The sequence below is a fragment of the Cenococcum geophilum genome (assembly GCF_001692895.1).
Source record: "Cenococcum geophilum 1.58 unplaced genomic scaffold K441scaffold_19, whole genome shotgun sequence".
NCBI classification, from domain to species: Eukaryota; Fungi; Ascomycota; class Dothideomycetes; order Gloniales; family Gloniaceae; genus Cenococcum; species Cenococcum geophilum.
The window spans coordinates 264,842-280,956 of record NW_027137577.1 but is presented as its reverse complement, the minus strand read 5'-3'; the positions used below and the strand labels follow the sequence as shown (position 1 = coordinate 280,956).

The 16,115-nt window shown below is 44.3% G+C and overlaps 5 protein-coding genes across 5 annotated transcripts; 2 read left to right on the top strand and 3 right to left on the bottom strand.

Moving 5' to 3' along the window:
• K441DRAFT_659270 (uncharacterized protein) lies at window positions 1–686 on the top strand. Its single transcript, XM_067648494.1, has one exon. The coding sequence runs from the start codon at window positions 41–43 to the stop codon at window positions 506–508; it is 468 nt and encodes a 155-aa protein (XP_067504344.1). The 5' UTR covers window positions 1–40; the 3' UTR covers window positions 509–686.
• On the top strand, window positions 583–3,240 carry K441DRAFT_510365 (uncharacterized protein; the record flags this gene model as incomplete). Its single annotated transcript, XM_067642090.1, has 2 exons — window positions 583–714; window positions 3,187–3,240. Coding segments are annotated over 2 exons (186 nt in total), but the record flags the coding sequence as incomplete, so codon positions are not given.
• A 404-nt stretch (window positions 3,241–3,644) lies between these two features.
• Window positions 3,645–3,962, bottom strand: K441DRAFT_500962 (ankyrin; the record flags this gene model as incomplete). Its single annotated transcript, XM_067642010.1, has 1 exon — window positions 3,645–3,962. A coding segment is annotated over one exon (318 nt), but the record flags the coding sequence as incomplete, so codon positions are not given.
• A 1,062-nt stretch (window positions 3,963–5,024) lies between these two features.
• Window positions 5,025–5,351, bottom strand: K441DRAFT_506609 (ankyrin; the record flags this gene model as incomplete). The annotated part of the gene is made up of 1 exon (XM_067642059.1): window positions 5,025–5,351. A coding segment is annotated over one exon (327 nt), but the record flags the coding sequence as incomplete, so codon positions are not given.
• A 1,425-nt stretch (window positions 5,352–6,776) lies between these two features.
• On the bottom strand, window positions 6,777–7,915 carry K441DRAFT_559021 (uncharacterized protein; the record flags this gene model as incomplete). Its single annotated transcript, XM_067643433.1, has 2 exons — window positions 6,777–7,338; window positions 7,386–7,915. Coding segments are annotated over 2 exons (1,092 nt in total), but the record flags the coding sequence as incomplete, so codon positions are not given.
• Between the last annotated feature and the right edge of the window lie 8,200 nt (window positions 7,916–16,115).

Here is a 16,115-nt window from a genome sequence, read left to right as displayed (position 1 = left end):
GGGATTGCGAGAGGTCTTTTCTATAAGCTTTTTTCAGGGAATGTTAGGTTGTGGGAGATTTAGAATCCAATCTATAAGGAGAGATCTGGTGCCAGACACCCAGTTCTCATTGATCTACTCACTGATATATCATTTAGGTCGTAATGGCCCATTAGATCAACGCCTTGCACTCGATGCTCTAATATCGCGATCCGAATCTTCGATTCCGGTGTGCCCTGAGCTTACTACCAAAGATGCACTCCCCGACTTCGCTCTGACACGCCAATATCCGGTTACAGTCAGCAGCAAGCTATTCACCATACCCATTACCCCTATACTCGTGCTCCGAGATGAGGTAGTCAAAATAACAGATCGCAAGATCTCGGTATTCAGCGTCCTCGCTGCGTTGATTTGGTCATCTACCACAAAATCAAGGTCAGTACCACAAAGTCTGCACATGGCATACCTTTACGAAACACTTCTCGGCCAAAACCAGCTGCGGAGTGGATCTGCGATCAGCCCGCAATGACATGCGTCAGAGGGCTTGATCCAATAAAATGGGCCTGGCCGGAATTTTGCCCTATAATCAAGAAGACTGCCTTTAAAAATAGACTAAAGGAAGCGGAGGAGATGTACGATCGGGCACTGCGAGGATACGAGAAGGCACTGGTAGCGGATCATACATCCATACTCGGCACGGTCAACAATATGGGCATTCTTGTTGAACGGACTCGTGTGTTGATTAATCTATAAAGAAAAAGGGACTATATATACACGGTGCGGGATACAGGCAACAGAGACAGGTACTAGGCAACTGAGACATTCTGTCTCAGTTCGACAATTCTCTACAACAGGGTTGCACATAATCAACGTAACCGTAATCAGCCTATAGATTTGATTATCATAAGATCGCCCCATCCGATTATGATTGATTCTATTCACTCGCTCGCAGAGATAGAGATATATTCTAAATAATGTATTGTATTGGGGGGTGTAGGCAGTGATCTCATTGGACTGGAGTGGACTGGATTTCGATTTGAATCCACTCCACTCCATAGAAGATAGGGTTTGGCTCCTGGAGCTCCAGGATAAATCCAGTGCAGTTATATAAGCAGTATATACTATAAATAGTAAGTCTTGGCATTAAGGTCGCCAATAGTGGTAGCCGAACTTACCAAAAATCATTATATCGGCAGCAGAAAGGTCCTCTTTCTCATCACCAGCCTCACCATTACCCGCTAAAGCAGCCTCCTTAGTGAGTTCTTCGGCCAAAGCCTCCTCATCCTTGTCATCCACCTAAGCAGCAGCCTCCGTAGCAGTAAGTCGAGCCTTAGCCTCCTCTTTGGGTAAGAGCTTTAGTGGCCGCGGCTCTCCCTCTACTTCGCCGATATCCTTATTATCAAATGTATCCTTTAGTGGAGGTCTATCAGTCAGATGCAGGAGGTAGTAGTACGTAAGGTAACGCGTAATATCGGCCGCCATAGTATTAGGCGAGGAAGGAAGGGAACAAAACACCAAAGTAGTAGTTAAGTATAGATGCAGGAGCGACAGCAGGAGCAGCAGAGAATGAGTAGATGCCCTTAATTCTTACAAATTAGTCGTCTTGTAAGACAGGAACTTACCGACGCTAAGCGCCAGCATCGCCAATTAGCTTTGTTTAGCCTTAACACTAAGCACTAACTCCTCAGCGTCCTATCCTCCCTCCCAATCGGGTATAGAACTGGAGCTCCAGGAGCTCCAAACGAGTCAGATCCACTCCAATCCAACCTTAAAATCGATAGCTCCAAATCCAATGCAAGAAAGGATCCAACGTGGAGCTCCAGAGGCGCTCCAGTCCAGTTAGATCACTGGGTGTAGGCCCGAGGAGAGGGTAATCATCTCAGCCTGCTGTATTGCATAGTAGGTTCCCTACTGTCTCAAGCAGTGGTAGATAATTACACACTCATTGCCCCAAACAACGCGTACCGTTAGAACCTAGCGGTACAAGGCCTGCGCCCAACAACCAATATAGAAGTAGGAATATATCTCGTCTTTTTTGCGCCCGTAGGGTATCGTTAAAAGACCATTTAGGTAACCCAGAACCTGGGTAATATCAAAGGCTGTTAACGACGAACCTAGTGGTATAAGGCCTGCGCCCAGTAACCAATATAGGAGTAGAAATATATGTCGTCTCTTTACGCCCATAGAGTATCATTAAAAACCGTTCGGGTAGGTAATATCAAAGGCTATTAACGACGACAACGTAGTAAGGAGGAAGCTAGAAAGCGTCAATTTAAAACCTATTAAAAAAAAACCCTGTGGGAAAAATTGTCAGGAAAGACTACTTATCAACAGCTGCAGAAATCGCGAAACTATCGCAAAACTGTTCGCGATTCTCCAAGGGGTAAGACGTTTTATCGCAACGACAACACAGCGCCGTACGGCATGGCATTATTAAGGCTATAAAACGAATGAACAACAAAATCTCTATTAAATAAGCCTTATTTCAAAACGAAAAGCCGAAAGGCTGATTGTGATAGATATTGATGTTGCTATTCGAAGGAGGCGTGACTTCGCTTTGAATAGACATTTTTATATATTGATTATATTAGTTATGTACTGATTTCCTAATTAGGTAAGTATGTACAAATATAATTAGATAACAGTCAAAAAATAACTATAGATAAGATATACTGCGACGAGTTAGCGCGTATATGTTAACTTTTTCTAAGAAAGCCCGTAAGGACGTTTTTTAATATATATAAAATAGTAGGCTTAGCGCCTTTTAGTAAGCGTCGATTATTATAGAGAAAAATTAAGAAGCAACTTTCTTAATACTAAAGCTTTATTACTATATTCCATTCCTACGCGTTCTTACCGCGGGTGATTATATTGATTATTATAATCACAAGGGCTGATTATGATTATGATTAGTTAGTGTTGGTTACACAAGGTGATATCACGTAGCTACGGTTCGTAGATAGTATAATGATTGTTCTGTATTCTTCTTGAAGAAAGGGGTGAGGAACTTAAGGTTCCTCACCACGCTAGTGCCGCGGCGGCACGTGATGGCAACTTGCCGCACGTAACGGCAACTTGCCACACGTGACGGCAATATGCCTCATATGGTGACCACTTGCCTTTATTCCCAACAGTTAGATTATATAATAATCATAACTTATGTAACTAATAGAATAGTTATATGTATCTCTGCTCTACAAGGACTAGGGACGGCTAGATAAGGCGAAGAAGATGTACAATCGGGCGCTGCAAGGATGCAAGAAGGCACGGGCTGAGCATACATCGACACTCGACACGGTTAACAGCTGGAAATTTAACTTCTATTCAAAACGAGCTCAAGACTTTGCAGAAATACGCTCTAATAGCTGCTTCTCGACCCGAAGATATCCTTTCTTTCTCGCCGCCTCAACCGTGGAACCGTATTTACCGCCGGGCACATTCGGATCTGCACCATGACTGAGAAGAATGTCAACATACTTCGGATCATGATAGGCCGCAGCTTGCAGCGCCGCCCCATATTTTCCCATTCCACTTGCATTCACATCTGCTCCATATTCGATAAGCATCCTGATCACGCTTCCGGCTTCGTCCTTTGCCGTCGAGCCACTGGCGCAACAAGCCGCTTGCAACGGTGTGCCGTATTTTCCTCCAAGCTGATTCACATTGGCACCTCGGCGGATTAAAATCTCGACGGTGGATTGTGCAGCGCGCTTTGTTGCCGCTGCAAGCGGGTTGCCGTACTTGCCGACATTTGTGTTGATCGGAGCACCTCGGTCAAGGAACAGTTCAACGTGACGGTTCTTGCCAAGTCGGCTTGAAGCTTGGAGAGGTGACCCGTAGTAGCCTCCTTCGAGCGAGACGTCGGCTCCAGACTCCAAAAGAATGTTGACGAGCTGGTCTGAGCCTTGTTCAGCGGCTGCTTGTAAAGCCGTGGCAAATTTTCCTCCTACTGCGTTTACGTCTGCGCCGTTTTCCAACAAGAGCTTTGTCATCGAGACATGACCGTTCTTCACTGCTGCTTGGAGGGGGTAGCCAAAATCTCCTTGGGGGTGAACTGGGTTGATGCGAGTCTCTCTTTTCAGCAACACCTCTACAACTTTCACATTGTTAGTGTATGCAGCCACTTGAAGGGGCGTCCACAGATGTACTCCGCCCGGCATTTTGTCATCCTCTGGTCGCTTAACGTCTTCTGCTTCAAGATCTGCTCCAGCGCAGATCAAGCGCTCAATAAGCTCCAATTGGCCAGGCTTTCCGGAGCCACAGGCGCCTATCAGAGGGGACTGGTGGAGGCCTGGCGCATGTGGGTTTGCGCCTCTATCCAGGAGGGTATGTGCAATATTGTAGTAGCCCTTGCTTATTGCCACTTGCAGCGGCGTTCCCCAATAACCGTACGGAGGTGATGGATCGATTTCTGCACCATGCTCTAGGAGAATATTGAACAATTGTTCATCGCCGTTCATGATCGCTTCGGCTAGAGGCGTGCCCCAAACACCGGCTCTGAGGTTCACATCTGCTCCTCTATTAATCAATTCCTTCACAACTGGAACAGCTCTCAAATCGATGGCTTCATGCAGCGCGGAACCATGATATCCAGGATATCTGGCGTTTACATCACAGCCAGAATTCAGCAGTAGTTGCATCAATTCCCAATCCCTAACTTCGATGCTGACCGCCAATGGAGATTTTGTTGCCTCAGGACCACCGTTAACGTCAGCGCCATGTCTGAGCAGGAGCTTAGCCCTTTCCAGCCTCACTGTACCTGTCCAGCGATTTGATATTAATGCTTCCCCCCCGTACTGTCGAACGTCTGCGCCTTTGCTGATTAGGAATTCCAGCATCGTGCAATCTCGCATCTCGGAAGCGCGACGTAATGCCAATGTACACGCCTGACCGTCCTCATTTATGCCCAGCGCGTTGTCGAGGAGTAGCTGCACGAGCGCTGGATTATTTGTCGCTGCGGCGACCTCCAGAGCTGAGTGATAGCTTTCAATCAAAACGGGTTTCTCTATCGTGGTATGGTTGAATGCCCCATCACACCTCATGTCGGCACCACATTGCAGAAGAAATCGAACGATTTCTTCATAGTTGTTCGCAAGAGCAGCACGAAGCGCAGTCCCATACTCCCCGCCGGCTGGAGCGTTAACGTTGGCTCCTTTATGTATTAGCATTCTGACTACGCTCTCCAATCCTCGATTAGCTGCGGCTTGGAGCGGCGTGCCCATTCTTCCACCAGTTTGGTTGACGGACGCCCCATGATCCAAGAGCAATTGTATGATAGCTTCATCTTTTTTAAATATGGCGGCCTGTAATGGGTTCCCATACTCCCCACTTGAATGTACAGGATTGACATCGGCTCCATAGTCCATGAGAAGTCGAACAACTTTTTCTTTCCCACGACATGCGGCAGCTTGCAACGGCGAGCCGCTCTCCCCTCCGCACACATCATTTGGCCTGCTACCTGCTTCTAAAAGCCATCTAACGGCTGTTAGGGAGCTTTTCAGCACGGTAAATTGAAGGATGTTTCCATAACTATGCCACTCTGTCAGTGTGGAAACCAGTCGGGTACGAAACCATACTTACCGTTCGTGTTCTGCATTGACATTTGCCCCGCGATCTATCAGCATCTTAGCTAAATACTCCTTTGTGTCATAGCCTAACGCTCTTTCCAGGGCTTCGTCTCCGAATTGAGCTCCCATCTCGATCAATTTCTCCGCGGCTTTGAGGTTACCTCCGAATATGGCTTGGTCTATAGGAAATTTGGTGGTTCGACCTTTAGCATTGATATCTGCACCATTCCGCAATATTAACTCGAAGACTGCCTCGTCGTGTGATTGAATTGCAGCCTTGAGTGGAGTGCCATAGACCCCTCCGCTGAATCCATTAATATTAGCCCCTCTTTGCAACAAGAGCTGGATGATTTGAATATCGCCTCGTTCTGCGGCATTGTGAAGCGCTTGACTCCCGGAACGTTTGAGCGACATTTCAGCCCCGCTGTCTAGAAGCAGCCGTATAGTGTCGATGCTCGCGTGGGTACCGGCCAAATCTATTGGATTGTAATATCCATCCGGCGGAGTGTTGACGTCAACGCCATTTTGAATAAGAACAGCTGTAGCCTCGTCGTTCTCGCCGAGGAGCGCACTTGAGAGTGGCGGCCCTTTGTATTCGCTCCAAGTATACATGTCGTGACCATAGTCCAAGAGCACCTGTATTACCGCAGGGTCTCCATGCTCGGCAGCCACGTTCAATGCACTGCCGGAATGGCCGCTTTGCGCGTCTATCAAGGCCCCTCCATCGAGAAGCTTTCTCACGACAGTAGCGTTCCCGCTAGATGCTGCTGCATGCAGTGGACGCCAAAAAGCTCCGCAGTATGGTGAGTTCACATCGGCGCCCTCTTTGAGTAGCAACTCTACAATGTCTACGTAGCCTCCTGAGGCAGCTGCAGCAAGACCAGAGCCTAGGACTTCTGCGCTAGGCTTATTTTTCTCATCTACGGAGAGCAGATGTTTGACGACCGGGAGCAGTCCATGGATGCATGCATAGTATATCGGTGGCTCGAAGTCCTGCTTGTTCCGCCTGAACCTTCCCAAAGCGACCTCCTTCTGCTTCCTTCCCCATACCAAGCTTCTGTTAGGTGCGTACAGATTCAGATAGTTCATCAGGCTGTTTTCGTTCTCGGGGTCGAAGAGCCGAACAAGAAGAGCTTCCACTATCTCACGTTCAGTATCTAGAATCCTCTCCAGGTGTGTCATCCAGTGCAGGGCGGAGTAGGCGAGGAACGGGAATTCTTCTTGCTTGAACTCAGAAGCTGCCTCGCCGTTGTTGAAATCCAAGATATATATCAAGCACATCTGTGTAATATGGCTATGGCTCAGCGCTGCGTTAATTGCCAGGGAAGGAGGGATTAAGTTTTGAGACCGATCCGACAGCACATATTCTTTCACAGACATGTGCGCAAATTGCAGGACTCGAATATCGGGCGCTACTAGTCCGTACCTATACAGGCCTTCCTTCCATATCTCGGACGTCGATTCCCGCGGTAGCTCGCTAAGGGAAACAAGGCTTGAGCAAACCTCCACCAGGTCATAGGCATCAGTGAATCTCTCTTCAGTGCTGAACATTTGCGTTTCGACGTTGACAGCCGTAGCTTCTGCGACTTCCTGGATAGTCATAGGCCTGTCAGAGAATGCGAGGAGCGTTAATACTGCTCTCATCTCTCGATGACAGTTTGAAGGAATATTCTTGATGATTCGCTCATATGTTGCGTCTAGCGTCTTGGGGAGGTTTTTTAGCTCCTTCCGGATGCCTGGCAGCTTGAAACATTTGCGAAGCTCCGCTATCTGGCATACGACCCAACGGAACCTGAAATGTCAGCCTACGTCAGACCAGCAGAGCATCTCATGACTTACATACCATTTGCACCTTTGAGCAGCGTTTCTTCAATTTCCGTCTTGACGGGCTGCGGCCACTTTTTAAGCCGAACGTCATTAGTAAGACAGGAACGGACGTGACATCTGATGTCCTCATCTACCAGTACTGCTTGAAGGTCAACGTCGATGTCGCAGATATCTGACATTTCTCTTGTAATGTCGGCTTCTGGTCGACTTGCAACAAAGATGTTGCACAGCCCAGCCGAAGATTTTATCTCTATCAGGGCATTAAGCATTGCCGAGCGCTCTTCGTCTTCCTCGCTCTCTCCACATTCATCCAACGCGTCGATGATAATAAAGGTTAGAGGAATTTGTCCCAATAGACTGACGAGCGTTTCTAGAAGCTGGTCTACACTTGGAGACGCTCCTTTGCATTCATCATACAAAGCTTCAATCTTCGCAGGGAGCGAAGCGGATTGCGAGCAAACCTGACGGACCAACGACCGTAAACATCCGTGACAAGTTTGTTTGTGGTTGTCAGTGAAGTCGAAAAAGTAATATATGACCATCTGAATTCGTTTGAAAGATGCGCCGGAGAGGTGCTCGACGACGGTCGAAGTCAAGACCGTCTTACCCGCCCCTGGGATTCCATGCAGCCACATAAGTTGGTTGTCTCCCTCTCCAAACGCTTTGAACTGCGTTGAGTTAAGAAGCCATTCACAAGTGCCGGCTTCTTTCTTTTTCTGTGCCGCATGATGATTTGTACTAGGCTCTGGACCTTTGAGCCACTCTAGAATTCGATCCCGCTGCTCCTTCGCTCTAATGTCGACAACTGTAGATTTGATGTCGCTGACTGCTTCCTCGATCTCCGCGGTTGATTTTGCCGTATCTCCCGTCAGGGCAAGAATGAATGCTGTCTTGTGCCCATCAAGCTTTTTGAGAAGTTCATCAATCTTCTTGGCCTCAAGGGGCCACTGAAGCCTTCTCCGCACATTAGAAGCCTCCGCCAGTGCGGTCAATTTCTTCTCCAGCGCTTTTAAAGTTTCGGAGCAATCCATAAATGGTCCCTTGGGCTGATTTAGCGACTTGAGTATCATGAACCGATAGTCGCTGGAGTCCTCTGCGAGTGGCTTAAGATGCTCTAGGTTGCTCCTTAGGCCGCTGACTTCGCCGATGGCGTTCTGGATTTCTTTCGGAGCATTTTTGGCTTTGCTGATGTAGTCATAGCATTGAGACAGGACGATGCCGCTGAATTGCATCAGCTGTATCACTGTAGCGGCCTCGGCCATATTGCTCAGGACAATACTATAAAGGCGAAGAGTCAAATAGATGCGACGAAGCTTATTCTTACGCTGCGAACAAGGTTTGGAGGGACATTCAAAGAGCGATACTGGGCTCTTTAAAAGAGTTACCGCTTGAGCTTGAGTGTGGCGCAGAGGCTAAAACAGTACGCGGGTTATCGATAAGAATTAACCAATTAGATTAGCTGAATTTGGTACCCGTGCTCAGAAATATAGTGGTCCCAATTGGAGAGGTTCGAATTTGGGCAACGGTAGGGCTTAGGAGAAGCTGTTTTGCAGTCTTATTTGGGGGGACATCGCATTAAGTCTTCTGAACAAGGTCTGTATTAATTCTAGCACGATTAGAAGGCATGGTGGTGGTGTAACTGATGATTAAATTCTACATAGATACACGCGTTGATTTGAAAACAGTGTTCCCGCACGGACCACCACTCTGAGGACCTGACGTTGCAAGGGATATGGTTGGGCAGGAATAACCGCTCTGGGCTGCAAAACTTCGTATCCCTAGGACGAGCTGAAAGCATGCTCACAAAGTTCCGAAACATGCATGTCCACGAGCAACCAGTCACCACAGGAAGAGCGTTCCAGCTTTGCCTTCCCCCTGGAGCTGAAAATTTTATTCCCCGTATTCCCTGCCACTTTCGAGAAAAGGCAGTCTGGGGTTATGGAAATTGTACGACAACACCAGCTGCGGCTTCTGCCTTTGGTACCTTCTGAATGCCTAGCACAGTCATGTGTCAATTTTCTTAAAGTTCAGAGGTTGGCCGCCGATGCCCACAAAACAATATGCCGGACGAGTTCTATTCGAAGTATGCGGAGAAGCGAACTGCAGAGGAATGGCTTGATAATCACGATTTCGCCTCCGCCATTGCCGATGACGGGGAAATGGAGTGGACATCTAGATAAAAGCTCGAGGGATGCGTATTAGGAAGCCAGGTCGCTGACCACATACTTTCCCGAATCGATCTGCCAGACATCACCATCAATGCGTGCAATGCATGCTTAAAGAGTTCAATGCTCAAAAGGGGGTTTGGCATTGGCTTTTCACATGTCCTTCAGGTCCTGTGCTGTTCTAACAGTTAGTTTATCAGCGGTCTGTTCTCATCTCTGAAATTAGAACTAGGACTACTTCAGTCAAGGCCGCAAAATTTATAGAAGTCATCCCAACATTGGCAGCCTTTCTGGAACGCGAAAGCCTTATGCAATAAAAGGATAAGGTCCTTTAGCAGATGCGAGTCTCTTCGGCAGGCTGAATAAATCAGAACTTGTGCAAGGCTTTCGGCACATAGTCAACTCGCATGTTCTCGCCAGTTCCACACCCTTGTCCTTCACCGTCTTCTCCCATTCCGACGGGTTCATTCCAGAGCGCTTTTGTGGAGGAGAGGAGAGCGGGGGAGGGAGGCGGTTGCGTGATGAAGATGGAGGCGTAGACTGAGTCGCTGAGGGAGCCGATAAGGACTTTGCGGGCAGTATGTTCGACAGGCGCGCGCCTTACCTCAGTTGACTCAGACCAATAGTATATCCACAGGTACATTTGTATGGCTGAATCAGCGGCTGAGTCACGATTACGCGGGCGAGGAGGTCCGTGCGTTCAGCGACTGTGGATGTTACCCCATATCCACAGTCGATTTTTGATCGCCAGCAACGCCATACTCTCAACACCCGTCGAGCGCTATGCGTAGAGCCTGCTGAGCGCTTTCTACTCGCACTAGAATGGTAAGAATCGGCCGTGGGTTAATGAAGATATTCGCGTTTTAAGTTGCGCGCCACCACCCTAAAGCACCCCATCAAACTTATACGGCACTAAAATGAGCCCCTAGGGGGCTATAAACGAAGGTTTTGATAGAGGACCTCTTAGTATCTTATTAGAAGTCATATATATAACTATTTTAAAGCCTTTCTACCCACTTAAAGCCGTTTATAAAGCTAATCTAGTAAGCACTATATCTGCTTCTGCTGTAGATTAACCTACTATATAGCTGCTTCCTTGCTGACCTTTTAGACCTGCGCGACCCGCTTAATCTCCTTAATAACCTCAAGCTGTAGGGAGTACCATTAAACCTCCTTTTGCCGGCCGGCCCGCTATTTACTGCCCTATTTAGAATCTAGCGCTGCTATAAAAGGATTACCTCCTAGCCCTTCAGTCTACTTACGCTAAAGGGCCCGTACGGAGTTTACCGCGCGGCTTATATAGTATATAGGTAGAGACCCAGACCCGGGCTCTAGCTGCGGCTACGGCTGCGGCTGTTACGGCAGTGGCGGTGGCGAAGCTATACGGGAAGGAGAGCCTATAGCGCTTGCCTAGGCGGACGTATATCTACTAGATCCCGTAACAGATAGAGCTAAAGGGGCCGCTTCTATAGGCGGACGCGGGGGGTTAGTAGACCGGCCCTAAGGCCATACCGCAGCTACTGCCGCAGCTATAGCTAAAGGGGCTTCTAGTCAACATCGGCAAAATATGGTACCCTACCAATGGCCTCAATGGTTGGTGGTTGACGCAATTGGCGCGCAGTTGAGGGCATTTGGCAACTCGACCGACTAGCCTATGTTGTGTTTTTTTGACACGCAGCCTGCGCGCAGCCTGCGCGCAACCTACGCGCAACCTGCGCGTAACCTGCACGCAACCTGCAACCACAATTGTATTTGGAGCCATCTACCTCTTTTATACCAACAGTATATTTTAAATAATAAACAAAGGCTACTTTAAAGCTATTTATAAGGCTAGCAAGGCAAATTATATACACTTCTTTATACAATCTATTATATTATTTTAGACAATTTAATATAATATCCCAACTGTTTTATAATATATTCTAAAAGTATAAGACCTTTCCTGCTCTCCCTGCGACAATAATATACTATAAGTATTTAGCTTTGCTAGTATAGCACATATATATAGCTAAAAAGTAGCTACTAAGAGTAGCAGATATAGGCTAAAAGAAAGGTAGATTAAGAGCTAGTATATATAATAAAGAAGCCGCAGTCATCCTATAGGAGAGTATGGAAAGTCCTATACCTAATCTTCTACTAAAAACTCTACTGGCTCCTCTATATTAGAGTCTAGAGTATATATTACAAACTTTATATACTGCTCCTTATTCTTAATTAAATTTGATATTACTTTTCCGTTACTATACCAGCTATAGCTATCCTCTGCAAGGCTATAGTACTACTTAAATTATATAAATAACTTATTAGATTTAAACCTTTCTAGCCTAGGCTCGCCGGTTCCTGTATTTAGGACAAAGTGGTACACTAGGGCGGAGGATGTATATTTTGCTAAATTTAACGAACTTAGCTAGTTCTAAAAGTTNAATTAGTAAATATTGTAGTAGTAGTAGGGCCCTAGATTTTCTAGCTTACTCTAGGGCTCTCCCTTTAAGATGGACTTGGCGGACTAGTCTGGCCTACTCTAGAGCTCTCTATTTGGGACAGACTTAGTAGACTAGTCTAGCCTACTCTAGAGCTCTCCCTTTAAGACAGACTTGGTAGATTAGATAGTATAGCCCGGCTCACTAATAAATAGCCTAAGTTAATAATTACGTTAGTTTTATTGTCGCTAAGGCTTACAAGGAACCTCTCTCTTACATTATCGCTTAGATCCGCTATAAGGTCGTTAAGGTCATCTTTATATAGGTTCTTAATAATTTCTATAGTTAATTAATCTGGTATTAGGCCCGCAGCATGTTTAATAACTGTAGGCTAAAGCCGCAGCTAGATTCTAGATTGCCGTTTTCTAGATATCTGGTTCTAGCTGCCTAAGAGGTTGGCGTAGGCTTCTACAACGGGTTAGAGAATAATAATAGGTAGTAAAACACCGGATATATACTAACCGCTAATAATAGTGCTATAAAAGTTGTCCGTTTCCTTAGACCTAGTTCTATACTCCCTAATTGCATAATATATTACTATTAAAATAAAAGCAATAGTATTACCGGTAAGCTTTTTGAATATATTATAAGAGCAGGGTAATTAGGCAAGGCCGTTTCTTCTTTTACTATAAAATATACCAGCTATGCTAGCAACTATTGCGTCGGAACGGAAGCGGTTATTACTTAACTATTAACTCTTATTAGCATTTTACTAAATAGTATGGGTAAAATACCTTTGTATAATTTAGCGTAATAAAATTATAATTAGTTAGTAGTTCCACAATCAGTTCGGGCGCGTCGTTAAACCCTAGCCTATATACCTCCCTTATAACTATACGAGCCTTTATAATTACGTAGTTCCTAAAGTTCCCTATTGTGTTAAATAGCTATATATAATATTAAGATTGTTAGTAAATAATTTAATACAATATTTCTAGTATATAGATACCTTACGAGTGGACACCGGGTCAGGAATATGATTAGCTTTTTTTTGCACTGCTTTCGGCTGCTTTAAAATAGCTTCTAATTATGCCTTTTTTATTATATCCTTAATAAGGCCTGGAAAGCGGTCGAACTATAGGTTAATAAGATACCCGTCATAAGTCCTAGAGTTAGTTACTAGCCTTACTAGTAAAATGGACCTATAAAGCGCAAATATGGGCTTATATCTCTTAGGTGGGTTTTCTTTTATACGTTGCCGTTATAATGTCTAGAGGTACTCTTCTCTTACCCATATCGCGGCAGTTAGGTTAAAATCGTCGTAGTCTAACTTATCCTTACTTTCCCTAGTGCTATCTAGGTCCCCTTTAGATCGAACACTAGATTGGTATACTCTATATTAGAGGGAGGTTATTTGTTTTATGGATGAAGCTATATTAGGGTTTAGGCGAATATAGCTTACTAGGGAGAATATAAAGCTAAATATTAGTTGTTTACGCGATAAGGTTCGGATTGGGCGCGTAGGAGAGTATTTTAAACTAGCACGCAATTATTTACGCGGTAAGGTATGGATTGGGCGCATAGGAGAGTATTTTAAACTAATACGCAATTATTAAGAGCCGGAGGTATATTATAAAGATACTGCTTTTTATAGCAGTAGGCGGTTAGATAGTAAAGAGAGTGTTCTATTTACTAGGGCTCGCCAAGTGCTAAATAGTAGAGGAGACTATTAAGTATTATAGTTAGACTCTAGTTATGTATAAAGGTATAACCTACCTTAACTAAAAGATTGGGACTTCGCGTCTTTAACTAAGCTGGTTTTACTGCTAGATTATTAACAGATTTAGTAGATTTATTAATATTTAGTCGCTATTATTTTGTAGAAGAAGCAGGTATAGACTTACAGTCACTATCCTTATTATTAGAGATTACCCTTTTTGGCCGGAGGCGGCCATATATATTCTATATATTGTTAGCTAGCTTAATATATTATATACAATATTAACAGGGTCTATTATATGCCTACTCCTCTTTATACCCAGATACAACTAGACTAGAGTTGCTATTCTTATCATTAAATATTACCCTTTTAAGCCGGAGGCGGCTATATACATTCTATATATTATTAGCTAGCTTAATATATTATATTTAACGTTAATAGGGTCTATTATATGCCTACTCCTCTCTATACCTAGATATAACTAGACCAGAGTTATAATATTGCTTGTTCTAGCTGGGTTCCATATACTCGTTCTGGCTAGGTTCCACATGCTCGTCCTAGCTGGGTTCCATATACTCGTTCTCCGTTAGCGCGTTCTTCCTTCCATTAGCTAGGATATGGGTAACTCCCAGTAGTAGGCTAGGTAGAGACGTAAGGTTAATTATACTAGTTATCCTTATTTCCTTGTCCTATGTTGACTTAAAGTAGGGTTCTTGCTACTAGTTTGAGTGTTTAATAACGCGTTTTTACGTTTACCTACTATGGTAACACTCCTATATTTGCCTAGTTAATAGAAGGTATAGCTTATAGCTAGAATGGGTTACCTTATAGCTATTTCTATAATATCTAGGGCGTATATAGATTAATAACTTAAAAGAATGTATACTGGTATGGTATATATTGGACTAATAGCAGTATTAGTAGGAGTATTATTGCTATGGTGCTTATAAATAACTTAAATAGGGGTGTATTTATTATAATCAGCTGCTAGTTCTAACCAGTTGCGGTTAAGCCGCGACCGCGACCTATTAACTCGCGTTAAGTTAGTAGTTAAGAAAACATTGTTATATAGTTAAAGATTGTCTAATACTATTTACTATTATACGCGAAACTGTTTTATTCTATTAGCATATCCCTTAGCAGATATAGTATATATATACAAAAGGTCAAACGTTAATCCCGGCAATAAAAGTAGTAGGCTAGTAAGGCTCGTGTCTAAATTTAATAGGGAGGTACTTTATTAAACCACTTTACCCACCTAGGGCGCTGGCTTTTAGATCCTATACCTTATTTTGGTCCACCTATACTAGGTTTAATACCTATCTCGCGCTTAAAGCGAAGCTTATCTACCTTATCCATGCAGCTCGCCAGTGTAGATAATACTAGGGTAGGCATAGGCGGCATGCAGGACAGCAATCACACTTCTATATAGTCATATCGCTATATTCCACACCCTTATATAACACCTAGTATTTCTACCGCAAACATCTAACGTTATTCTTCCACGTTATTAACCCCGCCAGCCTATAGTAAGCCTAACCTATCCCCTATATATATATCGCAACAGCAATTAAATTCAGTAGAATGGTAAGGAAAGCGCAAGTATAGATATAAGGATTAGGTGTTAGATACTAAGAGCGAGCTAGGGACGGTATTAATATATATTACCCTAATAAGTTCACTAAAAAGAATGGGTATAAACCTTAGGCTTTGTCGTCTAATTTCTTTGGGCGTTTTAAGAATATTGGATAAGTCATAAGAATATCTTGGGTTATATTGTTCTGAGACTCCCTCGCCTAATAGTACACCGAGGGGCTCTATTAAGCCGTCTACCTTTATATATAGTAATCTATTAAACCAGCAAGCATTCTGGATAAAGTAGTAGCTTTAAGGCGCATAATCTATGCTGCGGTTATAGTTGCCTTCGCCTTTTCTATTGCGGGTTAAGGCGTAGAGTAAGGGCTCTTTTTTGACTAGGAGAGGTTTTTTGGGACAGCTATAGGTCAAGTATCGCCTTAGTATTAACCCGTTTACTAGTTTTACCTGTTCTTATATATATAGAGTGCAAGTTATCTAGTGAAGGCAAGGGTGCGGAAATAGAGGGTAAGTAATTATATTGTTCTTAGCTGGCAGCGTAGACTATAAATACGAGTTAGTAACACTGGCTTAACTTTAAGTAGTAACTTACTTGTTTTTCTTTATTCTATTATAAATAAAAACCTATCTATTTCTTGTAGAAATATATCCTTAACTGCACTGCGCCATTTCTCTTTGTTTATAAGCTAAATTCGTCCTCTAGCTATCTTATTGCCAATATAGTAGCAAAGCGTTTCGCTCTTAGGGTCAAAGTTAATATCCTGGCCTAGTATGTCTATAAATGTATTAAAGCTTAGATTATTAACGTATATATCTAGAGCGTTATTCTTGCTAGTCGCTA

Bases quoted from the DNA above. Each gene is read 5' to 3' on its own strand.
- K441DRAFT_659270 (XM_067648494.1), top strand. From the start codon at position 41: ATGTTAGGTTGTGGGAGATTTAGAATCCAATCTATAAGGAGAGATCTG.